Source organism: Branchiostoma lanceolatum, chromosome 3 (genome assembly GCF_035083965.1).
Source record: "Branchiostoma lanceolatum isolate klBraLanc5 chromosome 3, klBraLanc5.hap2, whole genome shotgun sequence".
Lineage (NCBI taxonomy): Eukaryota > Metazoa > Chordata > Leptocardii > Amphioxiformes > Branchiostomatidae > Branchiostoma > Branchiostoma lanceolatum.
Window position 1 is genome coordinate 21,185,402 of NC_089724.1, and position 23,012 is coordinate 21,208,413.

The following is a 23,012-nucleotide window of genomic DNA, read 5'->3' on the forward strand; positions in this document are numbered from 1 at the left end:
AAGAACTCGAATCTGAAACTCTATGGCTAAATTATAAACAAGTGATACATGAAACAAAGTACAACAAAGGTTTTATTGATTTTTCTGATTCTTTAATTTCAGGAATATCCTGTATACTAGTGTACAAAATATTATAGTACCTCTAACCTATAGCCTACAAAAATATCTAGGTGCACTGGTGCACCTGCAGTCAAAAATCTAACGTGCACAGCTCCAATTTTGGGTGAACAAAAGTGCACACACACACAGTATTTCGAGCCAACTAACACATAACTCAGCAGTATGTTGTGCCAACTAAATTTGTTTGTTGTTACCGGTACTTCCACCATGATGTTATTTCTTTAATCAGAATTTGTTTGTTGGCTTGCTATTAAACAGAATAAGTGGAAAAGTTATCTAACATCATGTGTTTCACCTAAATGCTCAGGCTCAAATACTCTTAAGAGAGAGTGACAAAGTTTTTGAAAAGACCAAAATCCATATTAAGAAAAAAATCTTTAAAGGATTCTTAACATTGGCCAAAATGCATAAAAAGTGAGTATGCCATGAAAGGCTCCACCATGCTTAAAGCTTAACTTGGCTAACACCAGCTGCCCTTTCAACGTCTGTGCATTTATAGCAGTCATCTGCCAGACCAACAGCCCGTTTACTGATGTTAAGCTGTACTTTCATGGTAAAGCCAATTTGTTCAACTACCTATTGGCTTAGACTCAGTCATGAGTATAGAAAGGTATGTTATGACATTAGCTATGCGGTAAGGAGAGGTACATGTACTTCTGTCAGTAGGTGAAAAAATGTACCAATTGTTTCTATGCCTGATGGCTACCCCTCTAGTAGTACAATCACTGCCTAATACAGAAAAAACCCTTGCAACATGAAACATGACAGAAAATAAAAGATCTGAAAGTTGAAGGCTTGAGACCTGCTGGATGGGAAAAGCTCCTGCCATAATCTATACCAAAAGCACTGACCCTCATTATTAGTCGTGACACAACTATTGATCTGTGCTGACCTTTCAGAAGTTTTGTGTGATGGCACTAGCATGCAAATTCAAAGGTGGGATTGAGGGCTTGGTCTGGAGAAAGGAGAAATATTGACGGCTTTGGCCTCACTGTCCATGGCTTTATCAACCTACATTCAGTTGATATCAAGTATTTAGTATAAACTGAACCAAATTAAACTGCAACATCTAAAATCTAATCTATTTTGATCTTATAATATTTAACCCTACCAGAAATGATAACAGCCACTTCTGATTGGTCCTGGCACTGGCAGGATTAATGTCCATTATCCAGGAAAATTTGTCTCAATCCATACTTGGAGAAGAAAGTTCAATGATTGGTGTACAAAATGTAACTCAATGCATGAGGTCATGCAATTAACCTTCATGTCTTAGAACTGCTTGAAGCATGCTCCGTTTCTATAAGACGTAAAGAACATCCATCTGCTCGCAGCTGTATTCATTGACATTTCAACAACTTGAGTCAGCACAAGAAGGGGCTGCAGAAAGAGTTGTAACTTTTCATAGCCTAAGATTAACCATGTTGGAACATCCTCATAGATGGTTTTGGGGCACTTTTATTTTTTGTGGTGCATTTACAGAACCATTAAAAGTAATGACTATTTTGGAACATCCCCAACATTTCAGCATCACCCATGAAGAGCGTAATTGTCATCATTTGAATTCCTGTCAGTCTGCCAGCAGATGCTAACTATCTTCCTTCTGAGTAGTTATTCACAGCAGGGTGACTTTGACACAGGCCATTGGGAGTATAGAAAATTCATTGCACGCACCATGAGGTACTTAGTTGGGACAATCACCAAGCTCTTGATAAATTATGTAATTCAATTTGAATGTATAAAATGTATTTCTATATTGAAAGACGAAAGATTAGAAATTGAAATGGATTTTGAAGTTTTTGTTTTTTTGGTATGGCTCATGATATTAGTAAAACAGTAAAAGTTTATAATAAAAAATGACTAGGCAAGCTAGAAGCAAGATTAATCAAATTCACCTAAGAAGTGGTCCTCATGGTTTATTTTCAGGTGTTTGCTTTCCTGCCCTTTTTGATGATAACTATATAACTTCCAAGAAAACTATTCAGTAACTAATGACATGGAGTACGTATTTTATTATCAAAAATGCTACACTGGAAAATTTTGTGCTGATGAAGTATGGATGAGGGAATCTACTGATGAAAAATTCATACACTTATGAAAAATGATAGATTGATAATTAACATAAACACTGAATACAAATATATATTCAAAACTTTGACCTTCAAGGGTCACAGATGTCAGCTGCAGTGCCAAATACCATAAGTGTGTTCCACTGAGTTCTCATTAAGATTCCTGACACCGCAGTAAAGTTTTCACAATTTTCCCCAATAAAAGGGCTTTCTATCAGCATTTACTGTGCTGTGGCCTACAGCAGGGGAGACTGTTCCTGGAAAATTGCACACTCAGGAGTCAAAGCGCTGCCTAATCCTGCTATCTAGCCCTGTAGATGAGCATGATACGCTGTAGTCCGTACTGCTGCATATCTCTCTTTACCACCAGCTGTGTACCGGCAGTCTTACTAAGTTATAGAATATTCCATCTAGAAAGGTCCTGAAAGTTTTTCCATATCGGAACACAGCTGGTGCTCAGTAAGTAAAGAATTGCAATATACTGTGCTTAAAAGTAGCCTCAACATCTCTAGCTTTTACAGATCATCACAGAAGACATGGGTTGTACTTGACAGGCCGTCTGAAATCAGGACAACTAGCCTAACAGAAAGTTAACTTAAGAATGTACAGTCATGTGGTAGTAGATTAAGAGTCAGAGTGAATCCAAGTCCTTTGTAAAGATTTAAGAATTTTTGTCATAATTCTAATACTAATAGGATAGCAAAACACAATACATATTATCTCTTGAAAACATGAACAGAACCTTGAGAAAGATGCTGGAAGATGGTTTTCTTGTAATTTCACTTCCCCTGCCATGTTGGTAGGGCTTGGAGTTCTCATATTTCCCAATTTGCCTATAGCCAAACCCTAAATCCTATATTTGTGGCTTCCACTCAAGCAATGCTCAATAGGCTGTTCTACACTGCAGGTCACTGATTTCATAATGGCTGCCTTATCTGCATCTGTCTCATGAGGATATTGCTATGGTGCCCTGCAATTCCTGCTTGCCTGTTTATCATGCACCCTTTGCAAGGGAGGTGAAATGTTCTGATTACATTAGGCTTTCCGGTGACCCTTTCTCTCATAGCTGCACAGAGTGGCTTATAAGTTATGGTTCACGTGTAAATGAGCTTTAGTCAACTTCCGCAGATTTGGGTCACTGTTAGCCCAGCAGCTACAAATCTGTTCAAACATACAGAATTCATTTCACTAGTAGCTGAGAATCAACTGTGATGGCATTAAGGGACATAATTATGAAGGTGAGGCTTGATTGAGATTTTTAATTAACTATGGATGGGTGACCATTCTCTAAAACTTCATATGCAGCGTGAAAATTAAGGTACATACATCTGTGACAACCCACCAACATTGAAGCACTCATTGAAAATATTTAGCTGACATACTTTTGCACAAAATCAATGAACAGCTTGATCTACTATATTGGACTCATCATGTACTGAGAAAGCACAAAATGAACATTATATATTTGAGTGAAAGAAATGTATATAAACTTGCACTTTTTTCTGCCTCTGTTCATAGTTTTCCATATTCATGGATATGGCAATGATATTGCATCTTTTTAAAATGTCTTGTTCATTTCAGCTTTTCGATGTTTTTTAGGATTTTCCCTTAAAAACCAACATCATCATTCTTGGGTCAGACGAGGACAGCACAAGTTTGCTGATGATATTAGAAATGAGGTTGCTTTGATTGCAAGTCAATGATCTTCTGTTCGTAGTTCACTAGGCTGTAGATGAAAGAGAGGGGGCTGATGGAAGTGCTCTCCAGCGTTCCGAGTTTTCCATGAATGATGCTTGTCAGTCCTTTGAATCACACAGTCTGTGCAGAAACCATCCTTAACTCCACTCAGTATTCCACCAACATGTAATTGTCGCTTCAAGGAATTCTTTATAACCGTACAGCTGCTTCACTCCAATCTACTTGGTGTGCTCATAACTATCAGACAAGTAGAATAAGTATGCTTTAAGCCTTCAGAAAATAGGACAGACCTTTTAATAAGGTCCTCGAGGGAAAACAAAACTTCAGAGTAAGAGATACTGCAGATATCCTTGCATGTGGATGACCGGTAAAGTGCAAAGCTAGTGAAATAAATTTAGCTCTGTACATTACCCATATATTGCTGAAGCTCAATGTAGGGTTTAATGGATCATTAGCAATACATAAAAGCAGCCGCATATTCAGCACCAAGGACAGAACACTCTACTCTCAAGGATGATGACAAAGATTAGTCAGCCCTTCTGACTTTAGAATTTTAGGTATACAGTATCTTTGACGTAAATGTTCTCATGGGGGAAAATATCTAAACATTGCTTCTGGAGGCAATGAGGCAATGGTAACATATCAATCCCCCTATAGAGCAGAAATTTGCAGTCTGAGCACACGGAAGACATAGTTTAATGTAGTGTTCTCATGGTCATGTCAGAGATGCTGTGTGGTCGCATGAAGCAGCAGATCTGGAGTAGATTTGGTTTGCAGCAGGCACGACCTGTGGGGCATCTAAGAGAGAACAGACAGGATGATCTATGAGGTCATTTCCTGTCCCATCTGACCTTCCTACAGAGATCAGGGTTCCCAGGATTATTTCTGCAGCATGTCTGTTCCATACCATATACCCTAGTGTCTGAGAATTTGCCTGTTCTTGCACATCTGCAAGCTCTTGTAGAAAGCTGATAATCTTCTGCTTCTTACAGAAAGATTTGTGAAATATCAAATCAGTTCGAACACCATGCCAGGTTCACATTTCCAAAGCAGGGCCTGACTGGGCTGTTTGCAGAAATGAAAAATAGTGTTTATGTACAAAAATCGTGCTCATGACTATTTTGATTTTTTTTCATATCATACAACATAAACAACATATTGAGCTGTCTTCAAACTTGTTTTCCTGTTTTGTTGCTTTTACAGTTCACTTTTCCATTGATGAGTTGTATTTATTTTGTGACTGCCTGAGGACAGTAAAAGTACCTTAAAATGCTTTTTAGGGTCTCAGATGACCAGATTAGTAGGTATTAAACCCCTATCCCAAATGCAAATGTTGTAAATGTCAGTCTAAAAAAATCACAAATCTGCCTGCAATGTCAAGGGCTAATGGCTACATTATACCACAACAAATTGCATGGCATTCCATCAGAAACCCATGGGACTCATAAGATATTTTATCCTGTGGGCACTTTGAGGTGATGGAAATGCCAAGATCTAATCATGCAGATGCCAGGAAAAAGAAACTATTGTCACCACTATAAGATTAAGAAATCAATCATGGGACAGTCCTTGCCCCAAGAATGCCCAACCTTTGAGCAGGTACATATCAATACAGTGTATATGCACACCTTTCAGCAAGAGCTGTATTATGCGATGGTGCCCAAGGCATAGGATAAAGCTGCCCTGGTATTAATGCAATTCATTCAGGAATGTCCTATTCTTTTCTTGGAACTTGTAACAACACAGGCTGTCTATGGCAAACTGCTACATCACTTATCAATTTTCTTCTTTCATATAATGTAGAACCCTGAGTTATCTGAGTTGGAGGGGCGTTGTACAAATATTCAATCTAACTTTCTGTAGGAGCATCTAAAACAGAAGAGATGCAATAAAAGTAAATCAGGTTTGAACGTCTGTTCATAAGCAGCAATCAAATCAGCACCCTGGACAGTGATGCATGCCCAACAACGTAGTTATTGGCAAACCAGCAGAACTGCTGAGTGTGGTTCTCTTATCTCCTTCTTTCAGAGGCAAACAGATAAAGAACATACTCTTGCTTCAATACTTTCATGGAAGCTAAAGGCTATTACAACCATGATTCTTGCCGACGTTAGCTTGCATTGCAATTAAGTTTTTTGCATATCAACCATATCGAATTTCGGTGCAGATTTTCTGACAAACTTTGTGGGCAAATCCTTGAAGAACTATAGGGTTTTAAGTGAAGACATGCCTGTCACGTAGCAAGCATAGGAGATTGAGCACTTAACCACAGGTGCCAAATGGAGCTGAATTTGTATTGGTTTTCCAAAAAGTTACAGGCATAGAGGTCTAAGACAAATCTAAGAAGAACTATGTTAATTTGCAACCTCTATTCCCTCCACAGATCCCTGGCTTTGGGTGATACCCATAGAGAAGCATAAAATGTTCCAAGTAAGGGTAAGGCAAATTGGTCTCAAGATCATCAGGGAAAAAACATAAAGATGCTATCGTTTAGGATTGTGGTGCAGGAACGTGATGAGAGAGTGAAGCTTTACAGCCTAAGGCTTTAGTGGACACACTGTCTGATGATTATGCAGAACAGCTCTGATGCAAAAACATTCATCCATACTGCCACAAATGTTTATTTGGTGATTACCATACAACAAATCTTCTAAGTTCTGTACAAATCTTTTGAGTGGTGATGTGACTCCTAACCACTTCCAGCTTTGAAATGCAAACATGGTCCTGGCATACTGGAGTTAAATTATTTCCATGTTATTTTACTGCTTGGTTCAAACATAATTCAAAAACAAATTGTACACTTGTCCCCATGCTGACAAATGAAACCATTTATTTCCCTTGCTTGCTATGAATTTTTCTGCTAAAAATAATATTTCAGTGACCTTGTGGCATTTGCAGCCTGTGAATGAATGTGGGAGTTGTATCTTAGTAGTGTAGGAGCTAAAACAACAGCTCTCCTTCTAGAGCATTAGGATGTCTCACACCACCTCTACTCATTTATCTTCCAGCCCAACACAGCCTTCATGTGATTTAGCAACACTGACATGCCTCCAGGGTGAGATAAAGTGAATGCTATTCTTGTAACTTTTTTATGACCAGATTTCCTTTTGACATTTTACATGATACAGCATTGAAGATACCTTTCTGTACTGAAAGGATATGTTGCTACCTACTGTTACTACAACTTATCATTGATACTAGAAATTTAGGGAAGATCTTAGTATTTTCGGCACTATTACAATCCTATGCAGTCCTGGCAATCGCTTCCATAGCAAACATGTTCATGTATGTCTAAGATATAGCCTATATAATCTGTCTATATAAGTGCTGAGAGTGAGGACTAAATCATGAAATTATCACGTCACATTATTTCCCAACTAAGCCAGCCATAAACTTCTCAAAAGAAGTGGTGTCGAACCCATTATGCAAATCTATCCTTCTGCAAGATCCAATTTCCTGCTGCCAAGTGCTGGAGTTGCAGTAAAAGTCAGTGACATTCACAGGTCTCTGTGGCGTTGCCTTCAGACGGGGAAGCAATGTTTTTCACATTTTAATCATTAATATTCATTAGGGAAATGATCCTGATTTATATAGCAGGGAGTAGTTAACTCAAAATCTATTAGTCTCTAACTACTCTTAGAAATAATGTATGAGCCAAGAGGGGATGACTATGTAACTTCTTTTGGGCATCTTTGTTTAAATTACACACACAAAAATAAACCAAAAAATGTTCAATCTACATTTCAAACCTGGATGTTTGGCCAAATCTTTCCACGGTAATCCAAAATAACTATTGAACAAGACAGTTGAAATATAGCTTGGTCCTAAAGCTGGCCTTTAGGGTGTTTTTGCAGAAGCAATATTTCAATAGAGTTTTGTGAAGTTGATATAATTTCTGAGCAAGTTTGAATGGATGCCAACTTAGTAAGGCATAAGCAATGAGTCATCAAAACTTATAACAAGATTTAAGCTGAATTATTTCACCAATGATTTATCAAATAGACTGTAAATTAATGTTAAACATGATGTCCAACATACAGTAATTGAATTGCAGATTCTTCTAGAAATAAGATTGTCTGTCAGTAGTTTTATCCAGGTAATCATAAAAAATACCATTGTCCCAGGTGATTTATAAAACTCTGCCACTTTAGCACCACTCTTCATGGAACTAAGCTGCCTAGGGTCAGCTCTGTGGAACTAACAGGAGAAAAGAAGGCCACCAGGAGGAAAATTGGCCCATTTGTTCCCAAATCAATATCATGGGTCGTGTTTTCCATTTCAGATCAATGTCCATATAAACCTTTATGCATAACCTTTCCATTTTATAAAGCTTATAAGGGATCTATCTAATTCAAGTCATTTCTGCAGAATAATGTAGATATTTTATTAGTTCAAAACATGTTATTTAACTAACATCACTCAATCAAGCCACCATATAAATGAAGCCCATAAAACAAAATCTGAATAAACATAATAATACCAAATCAATTTTCTCTCTCCCACTTCGAATGTGATTGTACCACATTTGTTTTCAAAATGGGGCTTTCAGAAAGCTTTCCTATAAGAGAAGTGCAAAGTGTGATCAGATCAATGTGATTGGACACTTTTCACTGTCCAGGAATCAATTCAATTCAATAGAATTAAAAACATGCAGGAGAAGGCTGGAAAGTTGCCAAATTCACCAAGAGTTTACCTTTGCAAACTTTCCATTCTTGGTAAACCAATATGTTCAGCACTTGCCTCCTTCAGTCAGTGGTTTTGTTCCAATACCATGTCACCACTAGCGTTACAGTTTACCTCCTACTCTCAGACCATACATGTCAAACTACACTTAGACTGCAGTAGATAGAATTCTGGTCTTCCCCAAAGCATGACATCAACTCTGACAAGTTAGGTTACATCTCATCCTTATCATCACCCTCAAGCCAACAATTACTCTATACTCTGTAACTTCACTGCCACCATGTGATGCACAGATATGGGTGGTCACTGCCGTCATTGATGTGCAGAGCTAAATATTCATGGTCAAGTTGACGACGTCCACTCAAGAACGGTCTAAATTTGTAAGGAGCATTTTATCAAGATTAATGTTGCAAGCCACGGGTGCATGTAGGGCACCACTTCTTACAGAGGAGTTCTCTTTCCCAATATAGATACACTTAACCATGAGATGCCACCTCTCAAGTCTCGTCCCACTCATCCTCAACTCAGACACATGTCCCAGGGGTCCTATTGACTCAGAGTAAATGGTGCCAGCTTCTACACTGTAAGCACGTGGAATCCTGCAGGATTGCTGCCTACAGGTGTTTTGCACTGATACACAGACTGGAGGCATGAGGGATACAGTTCTCAACTACGCTAGTGCCTATCGCCTTGCAGGAGTCTTCAAGTCTGGATTCTAAGTCTCGGCCCATTAAATAGATCACTGGTTCAAAGTTGCATTATAAGGCAGCAAATTTTTAAACGAGAAACTTAACGTGGAAACTAAGTGGAAGCTTGGCATACCATTATCTACAATGTACTGGTTCAAAGTTGCATTATAAGGCAGCAAATGTTTGAAATAAGAAACTAAACATGGAAACTAAGTGTAAACTTAGCATACTATTATCTACTGTGTCCAAAAATGAGTACCTGTTATATTTCTGCTTGGATACTTGATTGAGAGCTTACTACATTCAAGGACTGCATGCAATGGCATGCTTATCAGAGTTCAGAACTCAGACCCTGGATCATCTGACCCTCACTCTGCAATCTAACCACTACATCACTGCATGCTATTGCAATGCACCAAGAGTTTTATCAGGCTGGTAGATCCGAGAGAGATGGATGCATATAGGCACACAATACATGAATAGGGCAGCAACCTAAGCCTATAACTGTATGTCATTTTGAAAAATCAATTCTGAACATTTCTGACCTTGTATACTTTGCAAACATTCATACCTACAGGGGACTTTAGAGAAGATAAATCAACTGACAACAAAGTCAAAAAGCGTGTGAGTCATCATTCTTGTCACAGAGGTGCACAACTAAGTAGTGCCGATGCAAAAGTTTGCAGCGACAGGAAAGCAGAGTATGTGCCTTCTAACTTTTGCCTTGTGTGATCTGTATTCAGCGTTGATAAGAAACAAGCATGAAAGGATAAAGGAGCTACACTTAAATCCTTGAGAAGTCTCCTAGCTCTAAGCCAGCTCCATGATCCTGCATCCCAACAGTTGGATTGAGTCCCAAAGGTTGGCAGGATATCAAGCTTCAGTTCTGAGCAACTCAGATAAAGATTTTACTTTAAAAGTTGGGTTTTAACATGCATGTGAGGTAGGGGCTTATCTAATAGATGAGTTGCTACCTAGAATATGTATGTTTGGGGTAGTTTGGATGTTTTTTAATGGCAGTGTATTAGGACAAAGAGATGGCTGATTTGTTGTTGATTTGATAATGCCTGAACAGGAGATGTCATTGTCAGCACAATGCACTTTTGGCAAGTTTTGCATCTTCACATCTTACAAATGGGACAATACCCAGGACGCAAGGAGGCAGCAACTGACTTCCATCAATTCAGGAAAGCCTTGTAACAATTGCAATCTGTATTGTGAACATTTCTCTGGCCACTTTGTGTCTTGACTGTGCCCTTATCACTTAGTTGTAATAACTTTCAAATCAAAGAGAAACATGATACATGTGAAACTTAAAACACAACACTGTAACAGTGTAAACAAAACTGCAGTGGGTAGAGAGTCGCTTATATTCCAGTTTTGCCCTTGACGTCATTTGATTCAAAGTGTTTCTCTATTTTCCTGTGATTACATGGGAATGAGCACAGTATTAACCTGTAGATCCCTCATTTCACACCTTGCTGATCATCAAGTGTATTGGCATGTCGCCAAAACAGTGCCCAACTTTGCTGCAGAACAGCTTGAAGGGGTAAAAAAATAAGTGAGTGTACTCTGTGCAACACTTTGAGAGTGTACAACAATTGTAGTCCTATTTAACGTCACTGATACATTGCCTAAACTTCAGTTTAGCTTCGTAACTATAGGGTCATGATATAAATATATATATAGATATATATATTTATAAGTCCAGGAGCTTAGCTGCAGGGCTAACTCTAAGGATGGAATGATGAAGAAATAACAATCATTTTGGAAACGATCATAAATCATATTGGTTGCTGTCATGGATTATGATGTGTTTGTAGGCTGGTGCTGTGATAGTGCAAACAAGGTGCACCTCTTACCTTTCATTTGATCTCCCAACATCTGTTTAGCCAGAAAGGCTGCCATGGTTGCAAGGGATTGTGGGTAGTAGCACCTTCCTCTTCACTCCGACCTCACCCCCTGCAGCAGAGAGAAGGTCAATAATCGGGTCAATAACTCAGTGGCGTGTGAAATGTTCCTATGGCTTGTTATGGAATATGCCATCATCTTAACGAAATTGCGGCATAATTCATCAAAATGAAAGGGCGCTGTAATCACAGCCGTTGCAAACACGCCACAAAGACAGAAACATGGACTCCCTCCGGAATACGCTTTGCAGTTTAATCAAACATGGAGATTCAGATGGGTGGAAAATTAAACCAGGCAAAATAGGTTGGCCCATCTTCATTCAAAATTCATATGAAAGCATGGAGCCGAAAGGGTGTCATAAATTATTCATTGTAATCACTGGGCACTAATTCTACAACACAGATGTGCATAGTGGACTAGAAAAGCAGTGGTCCATGTTATGAAATTCTCTTACAGGCAAAGGCTGTGGGATGTCAAGTAAAGTTCACAGTTACCGAGCTCGAGGGTATTCTGCTGCAGAACAGTTTGACCAAGAAGACTTTGGAACAACTAGCTAATGCACTGCCATCTGTCAATGACATTGATTTGTAATTTGCATGACCTAAAGTATTCATGGTCATAAATATATCCAAGGGATGTGGTTTTGGGTGGGGTACTTGTAATGACTAAAGTTATAGGCTTGCAAAATGGGTCAAGATTTCAGCTTAGGTCATAAAGGAGTAATTTGGTCCTTAGGACATAACCTGATGCCCAAGGCTATGAAAGTACAGTCACCATCTGATATCCCTTTAGATGATTTGATTATTGTTCAATCACATTTTAAACTAGTTTTCAAATAACCAACTAAGCTGAAAGGCCAGTAGCTGTTACATGGTCACACACTTTATTTCCGCTCAGGACACAAAAGGTCACAACTCTATAGGACTTATACATGTATATATAGAACCCCACAAACGTCCCATATCATAGATGATGCTGGTGTTAATGTTAACGATCATTCTATTTAGATAGATGATTATAAATGCATTAGCATGAGTCTCAATGGATATACTTGCAATAAGGAAAAAATGATGCAGATCAAGTAAAAAAATGTTAAAACATTGAATGTTTTTCATTGTTCCTTACATGTTTCAAGTATGGCATGTAAGCTTGAATGAAACGCACCTACTGTAGTTATCAATATAAAACAGGTGTAACTCATTCACAGCAAAATTAAATTTCAATATCTTTCAGATTGTACCCATATATTCTATCATCCGAAAGATGGCAAATTAGCCAGAGAGATCCCAGAAAGCAGAATGATCCTCTATTACTGCCTGAGTATGGAATACATACTCAGGCAGTAATATAATCAAGTCATATCCACTGTCATGTTCGACATAAGACACTGTTTTTATTCATTTTGTAACTGAAGATTAAGATACTGTAGAAAACATAGTGACACTCTGTACATCAGCACTGTTAGTATTAGCATGTACCAGGTGATAACTACACCTTATCAATGTCGTCTCTTGGGTAATTCCTATATATATTCCTCTTGATGAGTTCTAACTTCTTAAGTCAGCACAATTATTTCTCTTTGGTGGGAAGATCATCCCACGCAATAGAGCTGGCATGATGAATCTTGTTCTATGATGAAGAGCCTAATTAGAGGACCTGTGAGACAAACTATACAAGAAGAATTCCAAATAAGACAGTTTTTTTACACACCTACTCACAGGAAACTCCATTTTAGCTAAGCGACTTTCTCAACTGCTTTGTAATGCATAATGTATAGCTTTACTTCGTGCTTTGGTTGAAACAAACAGCACCACTGCACCATTAGCTTGCAGCTTATCTGCACTGTCAGTAACGAGGCAAAGGTACCAAGCTAGGTGACCTCAGGAATTGAGTGCTGCGCCACACAAACTGCTTCCTACTGATCCCATCTGCACAGTAGCACAGCGACTGATTATGGTATTGATTGGCCATCTGGGGTCTGTGCAGCTACAATCACAGTTGGTCCACTCATCGACCCATATATTACAAAAGTCAAAAACGCCCAGATTGCATCCCAAAACTTTTGTGTCTTTTAGCTTCTAAGAGAATTTCTCACAAGGCATTGCTCCTCGTTCTCAGTAGCCGTGCCAAATCTGACTCATATAGTATACATATTACTTATATACATGTACATCAATTCATATGGATTCTCCTTGACTTCAGTGTGACAAAATCTTAATGGCAGCGCACAGTGAAAGACCTGGATGTGCCATGTGAGTAGAAGCATCATTAGGACCTGGTGCGGAAGCTTATCATTAGGTGTATCGGGAAGAATTTCTAAAGTAGAGAGTAGACGCATTATGTGCCTCGAGTGCTTCTCCGACTCGGCAAATGATAGAACCAAGTTATTCTTCTCACATTCCACATAGCTGAGGAAAAAACAAAACTTACGCCCACCTTCCTCTCTGCCTAGAATGACATGATATGCCAGCTGTGTTTCACCCAACTTCCAAAGGAATGGAATTTAATGAGCATCATGGCTGTATGCCATGTTTCATGTTAAACTTTATTGATTTTTAACAAATCATAAAGCAGAGTGGCGAGCATAAAGGAGTGCCCAAGGCAACTTTCCAGTCACCTCAATTTGTGGGAAAAGGTCATACATGTATAATAGCCAAGAAAAATGTCACTCACTTCTTCTAGTGACGCTGACACGTTTCAAACAAGGTTACCTGTCAACACATCAAGAATAACATTTTTATGAAATATCTAGTAGTACACTCAAGTTTGTGATGGCAATGGTGTCCAAAGTACTGAGCTTTGGATGCTGATATTAGATCTCACCAATGATGTCCTTGATCTCACTTTGCGACATTGTAAAAGACTTACCAGAGAAGTACAGAATCTGATGCTCTCTCTTCCATATTAGGAAAGGACAGAGACTCAGGAGGATGGGAGAAGACAAAAAGTGTATCAGGTGTATGCCTCCCCATTCCCCTTCCTAATGGTCCCCATTCCCCTTTCTAAGGGTTCATAGACCTTTAAAAACTGTTGTCATTTATGGGTACTCTGCCCAGACAACATGATCTCATGACAGGAACTAACTGTAAATGAAACTCCTTTTCATGATGAGACAAGGATGAATAGGACATTATCCCGCAATCTTATGGGGCGTACATCACAACTGAGTGCCCAATTTGAATAGATATTGGGGACGAGACAAGCAAATCAATATGGCCCACACAACAACGACACTTGTTATATTATATTATATTATATTCACAGAAAAAATGTAAAGCAATCTATTCATGTGACATTAGCTAGAGATGAAATATACATCACATCCCAAAAGATAACAAGGTAGGCCTAGGTTCACCCAAGGAAGGTACAATTCAAAGAGGATAATGGCAACAATTTTGATAACAAGGGTGGACTGAGTTGCTTGACTCAGATATGCCCCCAAGAATGTTCAAAGTTGACGAAGTGGCAACATTTTCAGCTTTTCCTGCCCCTATAATCCTCTGATATGGAAAACCTTGTGGTACATAATGTCAATATAGACATTAGATTCTATCAAATAACAAATAATGGACAAAGTCATACTTAGTCAGATAGCTTTTGTTCCTGCGGTTAAGATGAAAACACCTCAATGCCCCGGATGTCAGTGAGGGATTACCCTGGATGTGTTGAAAGCCACAAAATTGCCTTGCAACCATCCGAGTAAAAGCATTACAGATGGGACAAATTCTTGCCAGCCCCTGATGGCCCTTCCAGCAAAATGTTACCACAGCACTCTGGCTGAATAAGATGTCACTGTGCTTTTAGTCTTAACCTTTTTTGTGGTGCTTATTATGAATCATTATTATAAACTGAATGCAACTTTGGCATGAAATACAGGGCTGTCTCCAGGACCAGTGTCCCTTCATCCCAGACAGAAATTTGCTTCTTGGGACGGAATATTTTTTACCCAATCCGTCCAAAAGTCTGAACTTGACATGAAATTGATGAAGATGTACTTTCATTACCAGTAAAAGGACTGATCTAAGAATGGAAATCAACAACATCGGCTCCCAAATAAGTGGGACGGGACAAAAATTTAAAGCTGGAGACAGCCCTTAGTCTTGGTTGTATTCACAACATCAGAAGTCTGCAGTACCGGTGTGCTGCTTTATTCATAGATTATTAATGCCAAGGCAACAATCCTTTTACTACAGTGTAAGATGGGTACTGATCTAATTTTCACATGAAGAATACAGTACTGATCAGATTTTCAACCCACGGAGCAGTAACACTGCGGTGAGGAAACAAAAGCTTAATGGAAGGGGCAGGGGGTTTTTCCTGTTCTGTAAGTACATGTACAGGATAATACATGAGATGAAAAGAAATGATAAAAACTAACTTGAACAAACACCAACATAGGATATCAATTCAATCAATAATTATTTCTGTATAACCCAGAAGAAAATATATAATTTTCCACCGTGGCAAATTGAAGTAAACTAAAGAGCAGAACATAGAATTCGTAAGAAAGAGCAATATAGAAGTAGCTGATTTGACAACAAAGTTGGATTGGTTATATGCCTTTTAACATTGTTCTTTGCTATGCTTATATATCTAGTATGCAATGACTGCCTTAAAAATGAATTGTCAAGAAGTCAAATTCTGGTTCCAAAGTTGTAAACACTTGGTAATTCTGACTTGAAATGTACTGTCCTCCTCTCCATATATATACCTGACCTTCAATCAGTTTCTAAATTGACACAACATTTCACAACCTCTGTCAAAAAAATGACTAGCAATCTTGGTCGTCCTTGAAACCTAATAGAATATTACATCTATCTAAAGTCTGAGGACAAGATTTATGCACTGTAATCCAAACGAAAGCCAAAACAAGTCCCAAGAGAATAAGTAATCCTTTTTGATCATCTGAAATTTATGGTACTGTTTTGCAACAGCAGCTGCTGCAGACAGGTTGAATTTTGTGGCTTGAATTTTGTCAAATCCCATAAATGGAAAGTGCAGGTAAGCAGAGCGTTGATTCTTCAGGTCACAAAGCTGGCTCAAAATCCTTTCACATAGGGGAAATCAAGGCAGATATAGGAAACCAAGGGTCCTTGTTTGTCAAACATTCAAACAAGCCATTTTCATTCTTGGTCTTCAAATCTCTTTGATGTATGACTCAAATAAATGATTAGAATGAGAGCGTCCTACATACTCTCTTGAATTGAAACCTCACATGTGTAGTAATATTCTACACTGCTCATTTCTTGCAAAGGTTAAGCCAGTCATTTTCTGAATGAACAACATTTGTCTTACAACATAGAACATCAAAAACACACACACCTACATGTATACCACGGTACCTTCTGACTGAAAAACTCTACTCCACTACCTTCCCCACATGCACGTCCTTCAGAGAGAGCAGCCCCAACGCCGGAATATGCGTGATGCGTGGTCTATATCGCTTCCTTGGCAGGAACACTATTGAGCTCGATCAAAAGCACGTCCTTTTTATCAGAGGAATTAATGGTATGATTATCCTGATACACAGGTCACCTGACGGGACATTGCAGAGAATTGTGGGATGAATAGTAATGAGGATGTACTTATTATGCCCCAAGGTCTGCCAGTACTCCTCCCGGAGGGAACATAATGACTGAAGGAAAAACACCAACTGCTCCATCCATGTCAGGAATAGTCCATCTGAATATCGTAAGAAGGGGTGTTACAAGTACCACACACATCATGTATGCCACACAATACCTCGTGTTTGTCATGAGGCATCTTATAGGCTATGCTCTAGCCAACCGATGGTGATGAAGAAGGGATGAAAAAAAAGAATAAGTTACCAAATCAAAAATTCAGCATTATCCATTTGTAGAAAGAGGGAGAGTACAACATTTAAATGGGGTGCAGCATTTCTAGTCAGAAGGATGGTACTGATGAAAAAGCCTAGCCACTGTTTTGTTTTAATTTACACTACTCAATTCACACACCTACATAACTAATGGAAATGACCTATTTCCAAGATGTACAATTTGAAATTCACATTTATAATGTATACTGTACCTTTTGAAGTCAAACTAAGGTTATTGCATATCTTAGATATGATTTAAATTCTATAAAGAATTTAGTAACAGAGCCATCTAATAGTATATCATGTATGTTTCAATGGTACTCTTAATGTACTAACAAGGGAGCACAAGTTTAAACCTTTATGAATACACTTTACAGGATTAAGCTTCTGCAGCATTTAGCAACTCTTACTTCCACATTGGATATGCATAATGTAACCTGCCTAATGATCTGTTATAAGTAATAATGGCACAATTGGAGCTTACAAATTAATTTGCCCCATGTTTGAAGAGGGATATAAATTCCTTCTTTGTTAGGTTGTCAACAGAACCAGAAGTATGACAAAGACTTCCTTGGTTTGCCATAATTTCACTGCCATTCCCACAATGACTGTACCCAAAGTTGCTAAGGAGAGTCGTGACCTTATGAATAAGTGATGCATCACTGGAACATTCTAATCCATCACGACTCAATTTTAAAACATGTGATAGAAACATTATCTTTCTGGCTGTACAGGAATAAACTTAACTGTTCAAATCTTCTAGATTACAGAAGACATGACTATGATACTATACCTACAAATGTACCCTGTCACGTGTAATCTTCCCAATTGCACAGCCTTTAGGGTTTTGTTATGTGACGTCAAACAAGCTGTTTGATAGAAATCCAATTTGTCTGGCATAATAAAGTTTCCAGGCATGACTATCAGTCCATTCTAAGTTCGTTTCCTCTGCTTTGCCGACACTTTTAAGAAATGAAAACTACATAAAAGTACTGATTGGAATTTTAGACAAGGAGTATCAACTTGATATCATTGCCTGGACTATTGCAGGGAGAAAAGGGGCATGGTAGTGACTAACTATTAATCCTCAACATACTTTTTAATCTTTAATGTCTTACTTTCATTATACTGACTGCCACAGGGCTCGAAATACTAGGTGCGTGTGCACTTTTGTGCACCCAAAATTGAAGCTGTGCACCTAATTTTTGACTGCAGGTGCACCAGTGCACCTGTATATTTTTCCAAGTAATAGGGTTAAGGTATTTTACCATCTACAGAATATTCCTGAGTATTAATGGTTTCTTAATTAAACACTATTGTGGTTAGTGGTGATATTATGAGTACAGTGTCAACTCATAAAGGTCTTCTTCACTACTTCTACTACACTACTTCTACTAACACACTATGGACTACTTCACCAGGATTTGTATGTTCAGCCTGTCATGTTGTTTCCCTCAATTTCATTTTTTAAGACCCTCATCACACTTCAGGATGAAAAATAAGATATTATTCCAATGTGCAACATGGCATCATTGCATCATTGCTTGCCATCATTAAAATAATGTGTCTTTTGATGACTAAAAAGTATGACTCTGACAGCTTTTAGTAAATGGATGGTGAAATAAGGATAGATGAACCACTAACAGCAAAGTGAAGAACTTTTTCTCAACCTTGACTAACCTCATAGCTTTCAGCAAAACAGTGTGGTTGTCATTGATTTGCGTGCAATAATGAGTGAGGCACAAAGGAAGATTCCAGGTCCTTTGTAACCTTTAGAATGATTTGTCTTCTCTTTGTTCCGAAAATCAGCCTTTTCTTATCCTTTGGCCAGGAATGAATAAATGGCCTAGCAACTACTAAATCACCATAGCGGAACTGCCTTCAGCTGAAATGATATGAATCTTACTGCTGTCTTAAGATTGCATTTAGAAATTGACATAGACATAGTAATTTCCACTGCCAAACTTATTGGTCAGACTTCATGTCAACAACATTTAGGTTTCAGCTTTTTATGATCGCTGTTCAAAGCTGATACATCAACAGTTATTATAGTCCAATACAGGTAGTTTACCATGTTTTACCAAAGCAAAACATTTGACAGACTGTTTAAAATGTCATATACTTTTGTCTAACAAAGAAAATTGGGTTCTTTTAATTCTTGTAGAATAATTGGGAAAATAGAACTGGCATAAAATGGCATAGAACTGGCATAAAATGGCACTGTAGAAAATCATCTCTGCAGTAAAGGCTTGATCCATCAAAGCTGAAGCTTATTTGTAATGGGCAGAAACCTTTCCACTGAGGCACCATTGCTGTCCATGGTGCTGAATTATGTGTGTTGTATTTACAGAAGGTAGATCATGTGATATCGTGACAAACCTTTGAGTTTAAATCCCCACTGTGTTACGGCACGTCTCCCCAGGTCATGTTACTAATCATGCCAGTTCAACTTTAAAAGATATATTTTCTGATGACATGAACAGTATGCTCCATTGCACTTTTTTTCACCCGATAGCCTGAGATGAATTTCTTCCATATATAAATAATCTGTAAAATGATGAAATATTTTGCTAAAATCATACCAATGGTAAGGCTGTATGTTTGCCATCATTGCATGGAGGCTATCATAAATCTAGCACAAGGCACTCCATAAAATACCGCCCTACTTTAACCTTCATTTTGTAAGGTAAAAGGACTGAAAACCAACACTTACCCTGAGGACTAATACATTTACACAGCTTTTGGGTCAACCGACTATTGAGTAGCAATTGAAGAAAATAGGTCACCGGGAAAGCACAGAATAAAGCTGTTGATGAGTGCTACGTGACAAAAATGCACCTTGGGAAATTCTGTTGTAGTAAAAGTAATCTGGCCTTTTACTGGATTATTGACCACATTATTGAACATGGAACAATGAATGAATAATGCATAGGGATCTAGATGTCACACTCAGATGGCAGATAAAGTTTCTATTCACATCTCTCTAGTCTTGTCTACATGTAATTGCTGATTCATGTAAGAATAGCATGACAGTATTGATTCTGTGGTCAGCAATGTTGCATATCAAATTCTCATAAACTACATAAAGACAAAATAAGTAAAATTTCTGCATGTAAACATTACAACAAAAGAGCTGCTTTATGATCATCGTTCTAGATCCATAGTGACCTAAATAGACAAAATAGATACAACAAACATATGGCACAGTAGTGCAAATCTAGATCTCAGAATACGGCACTACTTTTCCCTGCTTTACAATATCAATTTGATTTAAGCAAGGTCTTGATAATGCACATATATACTTTAGAGGCCATTATATTAAAAACAATCTACTGTGAAATGTTGAAGACTACAAAGTTTAACTTTTATTAGACTTTTTGTTATTTTTTAACATATTGATGTTAATCATTCACCTGGTCCAGTTCCTATGTATACTCTCAACTTTATATAATTATTTAGCATTGCAAAAAAAAGTAAAGCAAACTTTTACCTCAATGGTGATACTTTATTGTTGACCTGATTTTGAGTCAATATGCTGTGTAAATGCTTTCAAAGGTAAACATCGTTCAGAAGCATTGTGTGATCCACATTAGGTTGCCAGGTGTTAAACAAGCAGTGAAGTGTTAAACAATACTAAGACCACTGTAGAATAAGAGGAGTGAACAATGAATGTCAAAACAAGGGGCTTACACTTTTTCCTCTCAGTGAGCTGATATCCATCTAAAGGAGTTTGAATAATAGCCTTATTTCATGGCTAACATAAATCTGGGCCAATATGGTGAGCAGCAGGTTTAATTTAGTCCACTTTGCCACCAGCAAACTTTGATTGTTACTGTCACATTATTCAAACTCCCATTTTACCTACGCTCCGAAAGACGGGCAGGCCCAATCAGATGTCCCGACCCAGTACACAGTTACCAACTAATTGGAACTAGGACCTAAACTGTGAGCTACTACCAATGCATTGAGTTACAGGGACATCACTAATTGTAAATATCACCTGATATGATTCATTGGTGGCCTGATAGAATGTGAAAGAAAGCAGAAGCTACCTAAGCCCACAGGGACATATCCCTCAACAATGCCTCACCCTGTCATGTGGTATCCTTGGCACCATGTATCACGGAGTTAAACATTTTCCAAGAAATATAAGAATGTATGTCATATCTTACCATATTCCTTTCTGCCGCTAGTTATCACTGTCTGCAGAATATTCAAAACAGGAAGGGACATGAAAGTAAAGTTAATGAAATAATCAGTGATACGTATGATTTATCTGGACGGATCTGTAACACTGCGCACTAGCGGATGTGACAGAAATCTGACTCAGATGTTGAGAATCAAATTATTGTGTGGGCTTTGAACTATTTCCTGGAGGGTTTCATGTGATTTCCATGGAGATTTACTGTTGTATAAGATGAATGATTTCAATGGAATATATCAGCAACAATTGGAATAAAAACTAACTTTGTATCGACTGATTGAATTGCACGTTTTTGTCTAGAATCTGTCAGCTTTGCTTCTTCACATCCCTTGGTGTTCCATTGAGAAACTGAACATGCCCACACAGTGTCTACCCGGGGCTAGAAATTCATTTTTGGAAATAGGTTCACTGGTGCACTCAACAAAAAAACTGGGTGCACAGAAAGAATTTTGGGTACACCACAAGTTGAATGCCAGCAAAACAAATTGACGCTCTTAAGAGCTTCAATCTGTAATTCTATAGCTAACTTCAAAATTTCAAAAAAAGTAATACATCAAAAAAAGTACAACTGTTACAAATTATAGTGCTTTTTCTGGTACTTACATTTCAATGATATTCTGTTAACTAATGTACAATAGTACCTTTATTTTTCAAAGGCCTATTGCCTACAAAAATATCTAGGTGCATTGGCGCACCCCCAGTCAAAAATTAGGTGCACAGCTCCAATTTGGGTGCACATAGGTGCATATGCACCCACTATTTTGAGCCCTGCTGCCACTTTCTGAAATGCCAATTTAAAATGCCAGATTTTAACCAAGTTAACATTGTTCAGCTTGGAAGGAACACAACATGAATAACATAAGATAATTAATCAAAATAAGAAATAATCATGTCTTCTATACAAAAAAAGGAATATCTAACAAATATGTGGGTAGGGCACAGCAGTGACAAAATTCTACAGCTGGCTCCACTTCATTCTATATAGAACCTGATTCACATAGTCCCATTTGATCCTGTTTAAAAGCTACGGCTTTAAGTTGATCACAAAGTTTTGCACTGCACATGTGAAAAATGTTATTTGCATTCTGTTGCATTTGACTTGACTGTAAAGAATGAGCAAGCTTGACTGAGTGAGGGAGTGTGAGTGAAGATAGCATTTCATTTCAACCCCAAACAATCCCCAGGTTGCACATTCATATGCCTAGACATAAACATTACCTTCTTATCTGTTGTTATCTGCTACTGTAGCATTTCTTGCCTTCACTGTTTGAGTCCTCGCAGCTTACTTCTGACGGCTATTGCCTCTGATCTCTGAACTGTAAAGTAGTTCTTAAAAGCCTGGTGGCACGCTTTGTTGAGGGCTTTGGTCTAAAGGCTTGTCACAAACAATGCTGATTAATGTTTCAAATCAGTCATTTGAACTTGTGACCTTTGGAGTGAGTGGGAAGTCTTCCACACCCTGTATATCAGTCCTGGGATAACACTAATGATGTAAATAGGTGCAATATTCTTTGTGTTTGACACAGTTCTTCATTTCCATATTGCATACATTTGTCACTATTACAATTATTCACATTTTGGAGGAAAGGTGAACAAATAAGTCATCAGACACATTACCCCTCCCAGTGCTGGGGCCTATTAGAATTAAGTAGCACAATGGGCCCATGACACAAGTACATTTTTGTATACCAGTAATCAAACCTCACCCTGAGGGCAATAAGATAATGGTGATTTGGTTACAACATTTTCTTATCAAAATGCTACTTTGTGTCCTATATTAGTTCTAACATTGCATCTTAGCA

The 23,012-nt window shown here is 38.1% G+C and overlaps 1 protein-coding gene across 7 annotated transcripts in view; it reads right to left on the reverse strand.

Annotated features, from left to right (window-relative positions):
- Positions 1-23,012, reverse strand: part of LOC136430985 (complexin-2-like) — a 73,752-nt gene that overhangs the window by 21,750 nt on the left and 28,990 nt on the right. For 2 of the 7 annotated variants that reach the window (XM_066422150.1, XM_066422151.1), the window contains exon 2: positions 11,122-11,221. In XM_066422150.1, the coding sequence (XP_066278247.1) occupies positions 11,122-11,167 (46 nt within the window). In that variant the 5' untranslated portion in view covers positions 11,168-11,221. Of the gene's footprint in view, positions 1-11,121; positions 11,222-16,492; positions 16,684-16,755; positions 16,819-23,012 lie in introns of those variants that run through there. The other 5 variants (XM_066422153.1, XM_066422149.1, XM_066422152.1 and 2 more) reach the window with 5 other exon arrangements.